At 34.4% G+C, this 16,725-nt stretch overlaps 1 protein-coding gene and 1 pseudogene across 4 annotated transcripts in view; one reads left to right on the top strand and one right to left on the bottom strand.

Annotated features, from left to right (window-relative positions):
* WASHC4 (WASH complex subunit 4) overlaps positions 1–16,725 on the bottom strand; it is a 102,042-nt gene that overhangs the window by 49,106 nt on the left and 36,211 nt on the right. For all 4 annotated transcript variants that reach the window (XM_077111894.1, XM_077111896.1, XM_077111895.1 and 1 more), the window contains exons 7-15: positions 15,545–15,627; positions 14,203–14,245; positions 13,623–13,726; positions 12,922–13,042; positions 11,691–11,814; positions 11,455–11,582; positions 10,505–10,665; positions 9,208–9,334; positions 2,351–2,476 (exon numbers count right to left, since the gene is read on the bottom strand). In XM_077111894.1, coding sequence (XP_076968009.1) covers positions 2,351–2,476; positions 9,208–9,334; positions 10,505–10,665; positions 11,455–11,582; positions 11,691–11,814; positions 12,922–13,042; positions 13,623–13,726; positions 14,203–14,245; positions 15,545–15,627 — 1,017 coding nt within the window. The remainder of the gene's footprint in view (positions 1–2,350; positions 2,477–9,207; positions 9,335–10,504; positions 10,666–11,454; positions 11,583–11,690; positions 11,815–12,921; positions 13,043–13,622; positions 13,727–14,202; positions 14,246–15,544; positions 15,628–16,725) is intronic.
* Positions 6,291–7,512, top strand: LOC143642905 (dihydrolipoyl dehydrogenase, mitochondrial pseudogene; annotated as a pseudogene).

Here is a 16,725-nt window from a genome sequence, read left to right as displayed (position 1 = left end):
GTGGTGGACAATGTCCATGATAAACGGTAAAAACATTAAAAAGTTCTTTCAGAACTAGAGTGGATATACGACACTATTACAGGAATTAACAAGAGAGAGGTATATGGGAAAGGATGTACCTGCTGTAAACTAGACTACAGCTAGTGGTAATACTGTGAGAGTCTCTCATCAACAGTAACAAAGGGACCACACCAACACTACAGGTCAATAATGTGGGATAAGGAATACAGGAGGATTAGGGTTTTCTTTTTTCTTTTTATTTCTTTTCAGGAGTAATGAAAAGGTTCTAAATTTGATCATGGGTTTGTATGTACAACTATGTGATGATACTGTGAATCAGTGACTATATACTTAAGCTGGTTTGTATGCTGTGTGAATATCTCAATAAAACTGCATTTAAAAAAACATTAACAACAATGTATGGTTATAATTCATCATACATGGTAAATGAAAAAAAAAGCATTAAATTCAGGACAATGGTTTCCTATGAAAGGTACAGGGAGAAACACAGGGGACTTTGAAAATATTTGGTGACTTCTCTTTCTTAACTGAGATGGAATGTGTTTTAGCATTTATTTTATTATTTTCAAAAACTATACTTACGCTATATATGTATGTATATTTATGTACATATACATCAGTATATCTCATAGAACATATATTTAATTACAAATTATATGTCCTAAAGAAAAAAGTCTGAAAATTAAAAGTCATAATCTTCAAAAAAAATCTTTGTTCCCTAAGTCTAAAATTATTAGTAGAAATTTAGCAGCAAATCTTGATTTCAATTTTTATAAAACATTAGGTGTGCCACAAGAGGTGTTATTTTTTTACTTATACAGAGTATGCTAAGAAAATTTTACTGTATTCCCAGAAGTGTGTTTTGATTCTTAATTCATTTGGCTACCTCTACAGACTCCTATTCAAACCACAAAACTACAGCACTTCTAAATTACAAAATAAACAGCCTCACGTTAACGAGCCTCATATGCATTTACATACTATGAAATCATGGATAACGTCCCATAAGTACTTTTAAAACTCATGCAACCTGTTTAAACTCCTCCACCGTCCCTGCCATGCAGACCTTAGTCCCCACCACAACCTTGTCCAACAGGGAGAAACACCTGTTCAACTTGAAGTTTGTACCAAAGAACTCAGCAGAAGTGCCAAGACACACGACAAGGACTGTAAAAGGCCAAAAAGGCCAAGTTTTAAAAAGCCGTTCAGAAAGGCAATGGAAGTTGTTAAGAGTACACGTGGAAACGCCATCCACCAGAAGAACCAGGCAGTGGGCTTACTGAGAACAAGTGCATGCATGGACGTGGACCAGAGTCCAGATGACGGACAATGGGCAAGGTGACCCCGCCCGTGCCGGTGTGGTAAGTCTATGGACAGGACATGAAGAACATGCACCTACAGACCTCCGCCCAGACAAACAAACATGGGCATCAGTGTGATACGCCACCAGCATGACGATGCCAACTCCTCCCCAAAGCCAAGTGGATGTGCCACTTCAGGAGAGGCAGACGAGGCCTCAATCTCCACAACTCCTTCCTCTTACTGAAAGACCACTCCATAAGAGAGTTCCAATGTGTCAAAAAAATAATTATAGGGATTCTCCTGAGTCCTCTGAAAGATCCTAACCAAGTATTCACCATTATAATATATTTCCCATTGTGAATGAGTGTGTTCAAGAAAAAAACTACTAACAAGCAGATGAGGAATGAACTTCATATTCTACAGGTCTTGACTGCTTGCCCAGCATCTCTTCTCTAGAGATCACATGTCCTCTCTCATCCCTTTGATTGTAACAGAAGCAGCATGAATCTCATCCCCTCTTTAGACTGGAAAAAAAGTAATTACAACTTAAAAACAATCTAGTGTTGGATCCACTGGGAGATCAAAGACCCATTTATATGCTAATATTACCAACAAAATTAATATATTTTGTGGGATTAAACAATGTATATGCTTGAACTTTCTTAAAATATGTTCATCTCAAACTAGCAGAATGTACATTTCTATGAACCATAAATAGTATTTTCAGAAGCAAAAAAAAAAACTTCCACGAGTAAAACTTCAGTAATACTACTCAAGCTAGCCAATTACTTTCCTATTTTCTCTCTCACTTTAATAAAGTTTAAATATATTCACAGGAAGTTACTCAGAAACTATTTTCAATGGCTAGTTCCTTTATCCAAGCGAGAGATAAATTCACTTTCCCATAATTTTTTGCTCTCCTATAAAACTAAACAAATCCAAGAAGTCAAATCTTACAAGACCATTATAATTTAAGCCCTAGTTATTTCTCAATTATGATGGCAAGGTAAAATAATCTAACACCTACCTTGAGAAGTTCAACAAGCCTGCATAATGCTTTGACGGAGGTTTTGGTCATTGGCTTTTGCATGGACATGTAGAGATTCATTGTGGTTTTGATAATGGTACTAATACTGTATGCATACAAGAAGCCCTATAAAAAAAATAAAACATTATATTCACAAGCAAAAGATTTCACTTTTATGCAATAATAAGTATTTCTCAATTTAATAAAACCTACTGTTTCAAAAGTTCATTTTAAAGCCAGCGTTTAAGAATTTGAACTATTCTTCCTCACAGAGATAATGCTAAGCATGGTGGTTAACTGTCAAAGCATCCCTTAAAAGTTTATTTAGCATATCATATACCAGATGTTTCGTACTGTTGAAATTATAGTGTATAACCACAGTTAAAGATTTTTTTCCATTAAAAACAAACCTTCAGAGAAACGATTTAGGTGATAGGAAGTTATCTACTCATCCTTATCTTACCTGCCAGTCAGGGGGATAGAGACTCCTATCTACTATAGCTTAGGGCAAGAGCTCAGGATTCTAAGGACCTAAGAACTGAAGAATGAGGAGGAGGAGGAGAGCTGCTCTCTAACCCACACATGAACCCAGGGGTAGATCTGAGTTGCAAGCCAATTTCCCCTTTTCCTTTTCATAGACCAGTCCCCACCATCCACTGCGACCATGTCCCCTACCTACTTTGGTTCTAATCAGGCTCTCTCTCCTTCCAGCCCAATGAGAACAGATTCTAGCCTACCCTTCTACTCTGAAGGAAATACATAGGTCTTGTGAATCTTTTAAATAGTTTTAGTGCCAGTAAACACCAGGAAACAGGGTAGAAAAAGAAAACAGGAAAAACTAGTACTACTTATGAAATATGTTTTCATTTAAACCCAAAAGGGACACACAGAAATAAAAAGGTAAAAATGGGGATTCTTTGGGTTTAAGAAAGACTAAAATAAGATGCATGCACAGTTTAGAGATCAACCTAAACTCCCTTATTTTGAGTATATTCGAGAGCCTGGGGTGGAAGTCAGTGAATCTCAACCCTTTTCTCCTGACCCACATTAGATAAGGGATACAGTACTCTCTCATCATTAACAGTGGGTCATTAAGAGTGACGTTCAATGAGAAATAACGAGAGGTGGGAGTTTCCCTGACCATTAATAGGACTGTAGAAAAGAGATGTGCTAAATTTAAAAAAAAAACTAAGGAATGAGAAAAGGGAGCATTCTACAACAGTCACAATAAGACCAAAGTTTGGGGCACACATGAAGGAAAGGCAAGTCCTGCCTTATCAGCTATGAGGATTACTAGGTGCTGCTCTATTGCAGCACTGGGAGAAAAAAAAAAGGAAGAAATAAGGATGGCAAGAGCATAATCCAGGCAGCCAGAAAAAGGAATCCCTCTTTTGAAGGGAGAGGGGATTCAGCTTAGAGTTCTTGGGCCCATACCACCTCATTCTCAGATGGCCATTAAATTGTGGAATAACATACATAAAAGATGTATTTAAAAACCTAAATTGGGTAGGAAGATTTGTTTCTGTTAATAGAAGAATGAATGTAGACCAACCCTCCCACTGAGAACACGGAAATCTGGGAAAAATATTTTTTTTAATCTCTTGAAAAGCACTGAAGAGATATAAAGAAAATAAAGATCTAGGAGAAGACAGAAACTCAGAAAAGTGAACCTGGTATTTGAGTCTGCTTTCCCTTAGAGACAACTTTCCCTCCAAAAGAGGAAAACGAAGACTGAGAAGCCAAACATCTTCTATCACCTCACAGGAAAGGGGATGAAAATGGTAGTTCATGGCCCATAAATGAGGGGAGGGAAGTCCTGGCAAACTGCCTAGGCTTTGGGGTGGGTCCTGAGAGATGGCCTAAAAGGAAGGACGAATCCATGACTAGACTGAGGTATCTGGGCTAGTTGTCCTAGACTACCCCAAACAAATATAAATCCTCTCTGGAGGAAGAAAACAACATTCAGATCCTCAAATCATGTCTACAGCTTTTCGCATGCAATATCTGGCATAAAAACATAATCTGACACATGAAGAAAGAAGATATTTCCAAATACCAAGAAAACCAAGAGATAAAAACAATTAGGCTATGTTGAAAGAAAAAAACACAAAAGTATTTCAGACTAGAAGTAGAAACTACCAAAAAAAAAAAATTAGTAAAATAATTAAAATTAAGAACTCAGTAGAGGGGTTTAAAAACAGAATAGACATAGCAGAAGAGAAAATTAGGAGAGAGAGAAAATAGAACAGAAGCAGTATTTGAAGATTTAATGGCTGACAAGGTACATCATAATATTGCTGAAAACCAAAAATTAAATCTCACAATCAGCTATTAAAGAAAGACACATGTCCCTAAAGCATCAATACCAAGAGCTGACTTCTGAACAAAACAAAGGCCAAAATAAAACAAAACAATACCTTTAAAGGCTCAAAGAGAAAACTCACCTGCCTAGAATGCTATACCCGGCAAACGTCCATCAAAGAATGAAGTGCAAATGAGGACTTGAGACAAAAACTGATAATTCATCAAGAGAAGCATATTAAAGGAAATATCAAAGGGTATTCTACAGATAGGAGGCGGAAGGCTGAGAGATGCAAGAAGGATGAAAGTAACAATGTGTAAATATGTGGGTAAGTCTAAACAAACAATGACTATGAAAAGAACATCATAATGTCTTGCACAGTTCATAATATATATAGAATCAAAGTATACACTATCACCACAAAAGGTGATGGAGGGTAAAAAGAATTAAGATGTTCTATGGTCCTTACACTGTCTAGAAAGTGGGAAAACCACTTTTGAATTTGAATAAGTCAAAGATGCATCTTAAAGTCTCTAGAGTAACCAGTAAAAGAATATAAAATTAACAAACTAACAGAGAGAAATAAAATGATAAAAAAAATCCAAAAGAGGGCAAAAAAGGAAAAGAGACACAAAATAAGTGAATCAAATATAAAGCAATGAATCAGATGGTAGTTTTAAATCCAAGCATATCAGTAATGACTGTGTCAAATAATTTAATTTAAAAGAAAAAATTTTATCAGACTGGGGAGAACACTGCTGCTTATAGGAGAGACACATTATAAGAAGCCAGAAAGTCTGAAAGTAAAAGGACCAAAAAAAGATACACCATGAAGACATTAACTGAAAGAAAACTAATATATTTATGTTCATATAAAAGACCGAAGGCAAAAAGTTTTACTTGAGGTAAAGAGGAACTTCATACAATAAAAGGTTCAATTCACCAGAAAATACAACCATTCTAAAATCATGATGTGCACTTACTTAGTTCCAAATCATATACAATAAAAACAGACAGAACCACAAGGATAAACAGACAAATCTACAATATTCACAGGAGATTCTAACTCAGCAATCTCAGTAACTGACAGCCAGCACGCAAAATAATTAACAAATATGACCTGTTTGACATATATAGAACCACACAACAAACATGAAATGCACATTCCATTATTTAAGTATACATAGAATGTTTATCAAAATTAACCATAGACTGGATCATAAAGAAAATCTGAAAAATTTCAAGGCACTTAAATTTAAATTACCATTAGTAATTTAAATTACTGTTAGAAATCAGCAATAAAAAGATAACCAAGGGCAGGAGATGGTAGAAGCCTGAACTCAGAAGACAGAGGAGAGAAATCATCAGATGATGATGATGATGACTGCCTTCAGCAGAAGACTAGCAACTCGGGGAGAAAGCATGACCTTGCTGATATCTTGATTTAAATGTTTAGGTTTTAAAACTGTGAGATGTTGATGCTGAGGTACCAGTGATAGGTTCTGTTCCTGGAGGATATGTTGCTGCTCTTAAAGCTGCCCAGTTAGGCTTCAAGACAGTCTGCACTGAGAAAAATGAAACCCTTGGTGGAACAGCTTGAATGTCGGTTGTATTCTTTCTAAGGCTTTATTGAATAACTCTCATTATTACCATATGGCTCATGGAAAAGATTTTGCATCTAAGGGAGTTGAAGTGCCTGATGTTTGCTTGAATTTAGAGATGATGAAGCAGAAGAATATTGTAGTAAAAGCTCTAACAGGTGGAACTGCCCACTTGTTCAAACAGAATAAGGTCGTTCATGTAAATGGATATGGAAAGATAACTAGCAAAAACCAGGTCACACTACAAAACCCGATGATACAAAGAACATTCTTACAGCTACAGGTTCAGAAGTTAGTCCCTTTCCTGGAATCACGACTGATGAAGATAGAATAGTGTCATCTACAGGTGCTTTATCTTTCAAAAAAGTTGCAGAAAAGATGATAGTGATTGGTACAGGAGTAATAGGTATAGAATTGGATTCAGTTTGGCAAAGACTTGTTGCAGATGTGACAGCAGTTGAGTTTCTGGGTTATGTTGTTTGAGTTGGAACTGATATGGAGATATCTAAAAACTTTCAATGTGTCCTTCAAAAACAGGGATTTAAATTTAAATTGAATACAAAGGTTACTGGTGCAACAAAGAAGTCAGATGGAAATACTGACGTTTCAATTGAAGCTGCTTCTGGTGGTAAAGCTAAAGTTCTCACTGTGATGTACTCTTGGTTTGCATTAGCTGAGGACCTTTTACTCAGAAGTCTAGAAGACTAGAGGAGTTAGGCATTGAACTAGAGCCCAGAGGTAGAATTCCAGTCAATTTCAGATTCCAAACTAAAATTCCAAATATCTGTGCTGTTGGTGATGTGGTTGCTGGTCCACTGCGGGCTCACAAAGCTGAGGATGAAGGACATGTGTGCTGAAGGAACAGCTCGTGGTGCTGTGCACACTGACCACAACTGCATGCCATCAGTGATTTACACGCATTCTAAAGCTACTTGGGCTGGCAAATCAGAGAAGCAGTTAAAAGAAGAGGGTGTTGAGTACAAAGTTGGGAAATTCCCATTTGCTGCTAACAGCAGAGCTAAGACAAATGCTGACACAGATGGCCTGGTGAAGATCCTTGCTCAGAAATCCACAGAGTATTAGTAGCACATACTCTAGGACCAGGTGCTGGAAAAATGGTAAATGAAGCTGCTCTTGCTTTGGAATATGGAACGTCCTGTGAAGATATAGCCAGAGTCTGCCATGCACATCTGACTTTATCAGAAGCTTTTAGAGAAGCACACCTGGTTGCATCATTTGGGAAGACGATCAACTTCTAAGTCTTTTTTTACTCTGAAGCTTTCTGGAAGATTTTATAAAAGTCACGTTTCTGAACAGGAAATGTTCACGGCTCCCAGAATTTCTCAGACTGAATTAAGAAACTTTTGGAAGGTATTTAATAGGTTCGAACACAATGGAATAATCACATATTTTTAAAAAATTTGATACTGTTTCAGTGCATCAATATTTCAGGGAAAAAAAGCTACTTATAATAGCACCCTAGACAATTTTCATTAGCCCATGGTTCATGCTGTTCAACTTCACTGAATTTACATTAAGTATCTTTTACCCCCAATACAGTAAAGTTGAATTTACTTACATGGATTTTTAAACTTGGTTTTCACATTGGAAACAGATGTCAAGACATTAAAATGAGATTCACATATGTATAAACCAAACAGATGTAAATAAAAAAAGTCTCACACTTGCTTTAACCTCCAAATTCTTATAGTTTAGAGGCAGAATTTATTTAAGAGATTTCTGAGGTTCCTGATGTCTACAAGTGTGAAGGAGAGTTACTAAATTAATGGAATTTATCTATGAAACTCAGATATTAAGTGGAGACTCAAATGTATTACCACGGAATGAAGATACAGAAATAAACATGTCAAGCATTAAAAAAAAAAAAAAAGATAACCAAGTGTGCTGTTTTGAAATGATGTATGTACCCTAGAAAAACCATGTTTTAATCCTAACCCCATTTTGTAAAGGCAGCCATTTCTTCTAATCCCTATTCAATGCTATATGTTTGAAACTGTAATTAGATCATCTCCTTGGAGATGTATGTGATTTAATCAAGAGTGGTTGTTAAGCTGGATTAGGTGATGACATGTCTCCACCCATTCAGGTGGGTTTTTATTGGTTTACTAGAGTCCTATAAAAGAGGAAACATTTTGGAGAATGAGAGATTCAGAAAGAGAAGAGAAGAAATGACATAGCCACACGAAGCAGAGAGAACCAGCCAGCGACTTCTGGAGATGAAGAAGGAAAACGTCTCCGGGGGAGCTTCATGAAATAGGAAGCCAGGAGAGAAAGCTAGCAGATGATGCCATGTTCACAATGTGCCCTTCCAGCTGAGAGAGAAGCCCTGACTGTGTTTGCCATGTGTCTTCTCACTTGAGAGAGAAACCCTGAACTTCATCGGCATTCTTGATCCAAGGTATCTTTATCTAGATGCCTTTGATTGGATATTTCTATAGACTTATAATTGGGACATTTTCTCAGCCTTAGAACTGTAAACTAGCAACTTATTAAATTCCCCTTTTTAAAAGCCATTCTGTTTCTGGTATACTGCATTCCGGTAGCTAGCAAACTAGAACACCAGGAAATGCTCAAATATTTGCAAATTAAGAAATGTCTTTCAAAATATCCCACAGAGCAAAGAAATCACAATGAAAAATTTAAAATATTTCAATTAAAGGATAATAAATATACAACATATTAAAATGTATGAGACGCAACTAAAAAGCCATGTTTGACAGAAATGTAGAGCATTAAAGGCAGGTATTAGAAAATTTAAATTAATGTGTCCTATGCAGATCATCTAAATAAAACCAAATCCATTTCAGTGTCTGTTTTAAAAGCAAAAATATATGCTATTATTTCCCAGTTCTTTCCAAGTCTCTATAACTTCTATATATCAGATAAATAAATAATTGCCCCCCAACTTATTTTAAGCAAGAAGATATTACCACCTGTATAAAAATATTACATCTATTGATGAGGTCTTCAGCAAATTTATCCATCTTCTGCTCTTTAGATAAAATAGATTCCATTTTCATCATCCATGAGCTCACAAAGACGTAGTAAGACTGTACATCTCTAACGAAAGAAAGGGGTTACTCAAAATTTACTTTCATTTCTTCATATTTTCATTTCTTCATATTTCTGCATATTTCCTTACACCAGCGATTTCATTTCTCTGGTTTCCAAATAATAGATATCAATATACATATACAATTTAAGCACTCAACAATCACTGAGTACCTATATAACCCAAGCACTGTTTTTCAGCACTGGGAATAATACAGTGAAATCAACAGTAAACAAAACAGGCAAAAAACCCTGCCTTCATAAAGCTTACATTCTAGAAATGAGAGTTCTATTGTCAAGAAATCAATAATTAAAATCTGCAAGATGTCAGATGATAACTGCTATGGAAAAGGGATAGGGTCTAGGGTGGGTGGGGTGCACAATTTTAAATAGAATGATCAACGAAGACTCACTGAGAAAGCAATTTTGAGCCAAGACTTGTATAAGATGAATCTGAAAGAACAGAATTCTAGAAAAGTAACAAATGCAAATATCCTAAGGCAGAAAGTGTGTCTGGCATGTTCAAATAATAACAAAAAAGTCAGTATTTTTTTATAATGTGAAAGCTCCATGGTTCATGCTGTTTATGAACCATGAACATCCCTCTCTGACAGAAAAACAGGGCAAGGAAAATCAAACATAATTTATCCACTTCTCAACTCTTCTTGGACTGCATTAGGGCTTTCAGAAACTCTTGGGACACTTGCGACAGGGATGAGAACAGAAAAGGAGAGCAGATAGATAAATGTATTTAAGGCCCCATAAGGAGCAAGGACTTGGTGAATGAGATGGGAAAACCACTAGGTTTGAACATGATGATTTGGTCTAACTTTGTTCTTAAGAGGATCATTACCACTTTAGTTTATGTGAAATAAACTATAAAAGGGATGGAGGTAGAAGCAGGGAAAACTTGGGAAGCTACTGTAACAATGCAGGAGAAAGCAGACGACAGCTTGAACCAGAATGGGAGCAAGGGAAGGGACCAGAATCTGACTATAAACATCACTACAAAAAAGTTCCTAGTTTTCCTGGAAAATAAATCTCCTGGAGAGTGCCCAACCCTTTCTCTGGTAATGAGTAATAATAATAAATTGTAGTGCAATTCCTCTCCATACATTTAGAAAGAGTTGAAAATATAAGCTCCCTTACTATGTTCATTATGGTTGCTTATAAACCTACTTGGTAAGGGACTGAGCTTTCTGCTGCAAGAAAGTATCCCTGTGCATTTTAATGGCTTGAAGATTTTTTCTATCTAGAAGTTTGGCAGCTGCTGGTATCTTCTGGATCAGAAAATTATCAGGAAACCAAATAATATTAGCTGTTAGAGTGATGGCTGGTACCTAAAATAGTAAAGGTAAGGGGGGAAAATCATTAAGTGCAGGCTACATGATATGCTGTTTAAAAGTTCTTCAATACACAATAGAAAAGTTTTCATTTCAAGAAAAAAATAAACACAAAAAATATTAATATATCATATGACTAATATTTTACTATGGCACAAATCTATATCTAAACCTATATCTGTGTTGAGCTTGAAAATAATTTTATTCTACCTAAATATTAAACAACAGATGTATGCACATTATAAGCTAATGGATTTTCAAATGAATAAAATATGCAAAAAAGTAGAAACTTTTAATACCTCAAGACCCTTACTTTCACTTTACATTAATGAAAAAAATTAAAATTAGACACCCAAGATGGCTGGGTTCTCAGGGTCACATATCACATGACTCTATACACAAACAAAATTTTCAATTGTGAAATCATGTGGCATACATCATGGAAATAGCAAAATTTAGAAAAACATTATTTTAAGCTTTTTCTGTATCAATAATGAGGATGAGGCAAGAAGAGGACAACAGAAAGAGAAAAGAAGAGAGAAAAAATAGTACTGATAGCAAAAATAGCAAGTTAATGTTCTGAAAAATACATACCAATATGTATTTACAGAATTATGGGTATTTTCATTTACTATGTTACTTATTTTTGGAATGGCTGGATATTTTAAATGAGTATTATGAAATTTTAGCTTTTGTAAGAAGGAATAAAATACATTTTTAAATATCTATTTTTACCAAAATCTTTTTATCTGATCAAATTGAAAAAATAAAATTCCAAGTACTTACTTTCTTACAAATGTCCAGTAAAGATTTATAAAACTTTTTATCAACAGTTCGAAAAATTTGAAAGTGTAAGACAAAGAGTCCACAAATTCCAACATACTTGTCTCTCTGGTCAATTTCAGAAGGCTCTCCTTTTAAAAAAGTAACATGAAAGAAAAGGAAAATAGATATTTAAATTCTGCTTTTAAGAAAATGCAAACCTTATTAAAAAAACAAAAAAAAAGTGCATTTTACATTACCAAGTTTGGCTTCTACATTTGCAAAAATTGAACGAATACTATGTGCGAATTCTTCAGCAAAAGTGCTATTTTTTGACACAGACACTCCTCCATTGAGAGAATCAAACTGCTGCTCTATACAGGACTAGACAGGAAACGTGAAAAAAAAATTTAGACTCTTATAAGATATTAAACAGACCCAGAGTATATGAAAAATTTCTACCTTGATCATTTTAATTTTACTAAAACTGAAGCTCAAGTATTTTACCTTAATCTACTACAACATTTAAATCCAAATCCTTGTTAATGGAATATGGATATATATTTTTATATTTTGAGTACCAATTATGTGAAATAAAACTGAACCAAAAATCTATATTTTTGTGTAACGACATGGGATGCTCAATGGTATACAGGCAATATATCTGATAAAGCACTGGAAAACATGTTTTCTATTTTACTTTACACTTAAGAGCAACTTATTTTTTCTGTTTACAACTATCTTCCCTGCACTTCTAACTCTAATGAACTAATTTAGTTAAATGGACATAAACAAGAATCAGAATCAATCTGTTAAAATTGTAATCATGTATAATATAAATCAGAGGTAGCCTTGAAGCTTGAAGCAGATTTAAAATGGAATATAATTCAATTTCTGGTGGAAACTACCCAAAGCAGTACTGTCCAAAAGACTTTTCTGTGTGGATGGAAATGTTCTACATCTGTGCTGCCCAACATGATAGCAAGCCAAGAACTATCAAGTGCTTGAAATGTGACTATCAAGTGCTTGAAATGTGGCTTGTGTAACCAAGGAAGTAAAGTTTTTATTTTACTTCATTTTAATTTAATTTTAATTTAAATAATCATATGTGGTTACAGGCTACTATACTGGACTGTACAGAACCGAATCATATTTCCTGAGTTTAGGAAGAATCATTATTTTAAAAGGTAGTCTTATAAAAAACTAAATCAAGATGGTAATAGAAAACAGAAAACTGAATACCACTGCTTGAATAGCTTCTAAGATCCCTGAATAGTTTTATTCTTTTTATACAGTTGGGGGGGAAAAAAGCCTTATACTAGTACATTATTAATTTTGCTTGATACTAGATAATGAAATAATTACATTACAGTACACTAACAATTTAAGCCAAAACACTGTTTAAAGAAAAACATGGACAACAGTATTATATTAAAGAGTCTCCCTAGAATTCTGAGTTGGTCAATGAAAATAGCCTGGTATTATACTTACCTGGAATATCATTCCATCAAGTAACTGCCCTTCTAGTTTTAGTAAGAACTTTTCAAATGGCTTTAATTTTTCTTCCTGAATCCCAAATTTTGAAGGATTGTGATGGATAGATTTCAGTAACCTTGTGGAAGAACACAAAAAAGAGTTTATATTTGCCTACTAAATTCTTAAATTAAAATTTCCCCAGAAATCAAAATTCTATATTTATGATTCTTGTTTGAATTTACACATTGGAAAATGTGAACAAAAACAATACTAGTATATTTAATTTTATCATGTCTTTTTACAGTCTTAAATTTATATGTCTAGTGCTCTGGACATACTTATAATACTGAAAAAAATAAGACCCCTTCATCTACAGAAATCTTGGAAAATTTAATAAAATGAAACCAAGGTCAGGTAAAAAACTGTCATTCTGATAAAACACAAAACAAAAATATGAGTTCTAAAGGTAGGCAAATGAACATCCTATTACAGTTTAAGAATCAGAGTGCTTTATACAGGTATACAATACCCTCAAACAAATTTACCTGAAACTAAAGAATGGCTACTGTCTTCATAGAAACATCTGATATGAGATCCTTCTAAATATAAATCTCCAGGTCTTTTAAAGGACCTGCATTATTTATACTTGTTTATTTTTTATTAACACATTAACTATACAGTATAGAGAATATTTTAAAATATTTTATTTGGCTCACCTTTTGTACATAGTCCAGTGGTCTTTCAATGTGATATGATTATCAATAATTTCATCGAGGGTGAGCAAAACTGTTAACAGCTCTCCCAGATGTTCATACATAGTCTGTCAAAAAAACCTTTAATGATTATCACTTAATCACTAGTTAGAAGTTAAGCTTCATGGGGATTTTTAAAGCAAAACCCATTTGGACAAATTATTGAAATTAACTAATTTAGTTAACTAAATTAAGCTACAGGTTTGGTCCTCAGGCGGGACTATGAGCCTTAAATGGAGAAACATTTGGCCTTGCGTATTTGTTTCACTGTCCAAATTTTAACCTGTAATTTGTTTCACTGTCCAAAGAGACAATCTGGACAATCTAAATTGCGTCACTACTGGGAAAAGGAGTTACCCTGGGTCAATAAGGCCTCATCACCTCCCAGATGAAAAGAATGAAGAAAAAAAAAATTTAGTATTCCTGCTGTAATTGTTGTGCTCCCCAATCAAAAACATACTAAAATTCAGAGGTTATATATATAAATTCCAAAGTGAAATACCATAAAAATTAGTTTTAAAAGGTCAAGTTAAATCACTTTTACCTGAAAATGAACTCCAGTTGTCTCTATAATTTTGGGTGCAATCCTGTAATAGAATTAACATCCAGGTAAAAAAAAGTTTCCTTTTTGTTACAGTTCATTTTTATTTCAAGAAATGTACATAGCAGCAAAAGCTCTTGGAATTTTAATATGCAATTATCTTTATTAAGGCTTTAGTTACTAAAATGTAAGAGATACAAGGAATTACTACTACAACTTTCCCAAAAGAGTCTTCCTCTCTTCAGTCAGGTTTATTTCTGAGTTCTCATCCTTACTGAAAACAATTCATACTCCTAGAATTATACTAAAATCATAAGCCTCAGGATAATTCAAACATTACTTTATAAAGATTTAATTTGCTCAAGGGTAAATAATGTAATATTCTTATATTAAAGCAAATAACAATATTTTACAAAATAAAGCATTTTTTGAAGACTAAATACAAAATTCAAAAAAATTTCCTCTGGGAGGAGAGACTCCTCTTAGGAGAGCTAGGCTCTTCTACCATAAGGGGAACATTCGTGAAAGACAGAATATTAAAAAAATACACCTTGACTGAAGAAGAAAACATGGGAACAGAAGCAGTTAACAGTTTTCCAGTGCATCTTAAAGAGTGAAGATAGCACAGCAGAGTGACAACAATGGATGGACGAGTGACAAGAAAAACAGATCTAAACTGCCATGCGATTTTGGCAAACAACTTCTCTGGGCCTCAGCTACTTGTTCTGATAATTGAGACTATCCAGTCATATATCTAAACAAAGTTATTGTAAGGATTTTAGGTATAACACTTAATCAAATATGAGATATTATTTTGTGGTAATAAGAATAGCAAGGGCTCTGTGAAAATCTGATCATCTTTCTTGATTTAGAACAGTAGTACCCAAACTTGGATAATCATTAGAATTACTGGGGACTTTTTTTTAAATGTAGATTCCCTAGTCCCAGTCCCCAAGATTGTACATTTTAAGAACACTCACAAGACACTAATGAGCCAGGAACCATTAATTTAAAAGAGAAAGGAAAGGAATAAGGATAGAGAACCTGGTCCTCATACTAACTCCACATGAGTCCTTTTCTTTATAAATGCATTTCTTTGCTAAGATTATTCTGTTTACATTCTCATCCAGACAAATGACGGGTTCACTCAACATGGTAGGGGCTGTCTTATTAACCTTGTACTATACACATCAATTAGCATTTGAACATCCTAAGTGTTCAAGAACGCTGAATAAGTGAATAAATAAATGAATGAGAAGAAAAAAACTATTTCAGGTAATTAGCAAGTTTCAGTAAAACATTTCTCTCATCTCTAAAATGAAGAAGTATTTCTGAAGTCCATTACTTGTTACTGGTATAGAGGGCAGCCAACTGATGGACTACATTCACCACCACTTCACAGCACCGCGTGACGAAACAAGACAGTTCCTGAAATGACAAGTTGAGTATATGTTATAAAGTTGCTTTTCAACTGCCACCATTCTGACTGAATTTTACGGTAATAAATTCTAAACACAAAATAATTTTCCAGTAAAATCTCCAGTTAACCAGCACCCAGACAACTCAGGCATGTCTAAAGCAATCACTACGTAGGACTCACCTCCTGCATTCCAAGGTCAATTCTACCTCTGTGCCCCAACAGCATTTCACTCACACTTTCAGTATGCTTTACTTGCTCAAATAACTCCTAAATGACAGGGACTGTCTCATTCCTTCGAGTATCCACTGCCTAGAACCGTGGCTAGCATGCACCTGCTTCTCAAAAAAAGGATGTCCTAGTAAATGAAGAAATGAATGAATAGCTGAATGAACGAAGGAGCTTAAAAGGTACCAGTTGAGAAAGCAAGGTGATGAGAGGAAGGGGCCTCCAGAAATTACTCTGAAATAACTTCATATGTTTCTTACCTTTCCCCATACCCATCATCAGACTTAGCACAAACAAGTGAAATATCAATTATTCTTGGGATATGTTTATCATTAACATTTAGCTGCCATATGCCAAGTCCCCAGACCTTCTAAAAATCTGTATCTAAATTATTTAAATCTGATTAAACCTAAGCTATTCTAAATTTTAAGCTCTATACAAGCAGGACCTGTTAGTTTCAAGAACCACTGTATTCCCAGAACCAAGAGCAGTTTCTAACATATATTAAAGGCTCACAAAAAGTATTTGTTGAATATTTAAAAACTGAATTTTATGCAGCTGTCCATGAGATCCAAAGCAATTTTAGACTTAAAGTTTATAAAAATGAAAATCACTAATACATCTCAATTGTATTTCAAAGAGCTGGTCTTATATCTTATTAAACTTCTAAAACATTTGCATTTCTTACTTTCAATTTCCATGAAATTCTAATTTCTTCCACTATACAAGTTCAACTCAAGAAAACTGAGGGTCAATTTTGAATATTTACAATATCTCTTTCAAAGTATTTCACCATTTTCATAGGTCTGTTACTCAAAATTATAAAAATGGAGAGATTCATTTTTCAAATATATGGTTTAGATATAAGTATCAATCTATAT

This window comes from Tamandua tetradactyla, chromosome 7, assembly GCF_023851605.1.
Source record: "Tamandua tetradactyla isolate mTamTet1 chromosome 7, mTamTet1.pri, whole genome shotgun sequence".
Classification (NCBI taxonomy): domain Eukaryota; kingdom Metazoa; phylum Chordata; class Mammalia; order Pilosa; family Myrmecophagidae; genus Tamandua; species Tamandua tetradactyla.
Note: the sequence above shows the minus strand (reverse complement) of the source record. Positions and strands in the feature narration are given on the sequence as shown.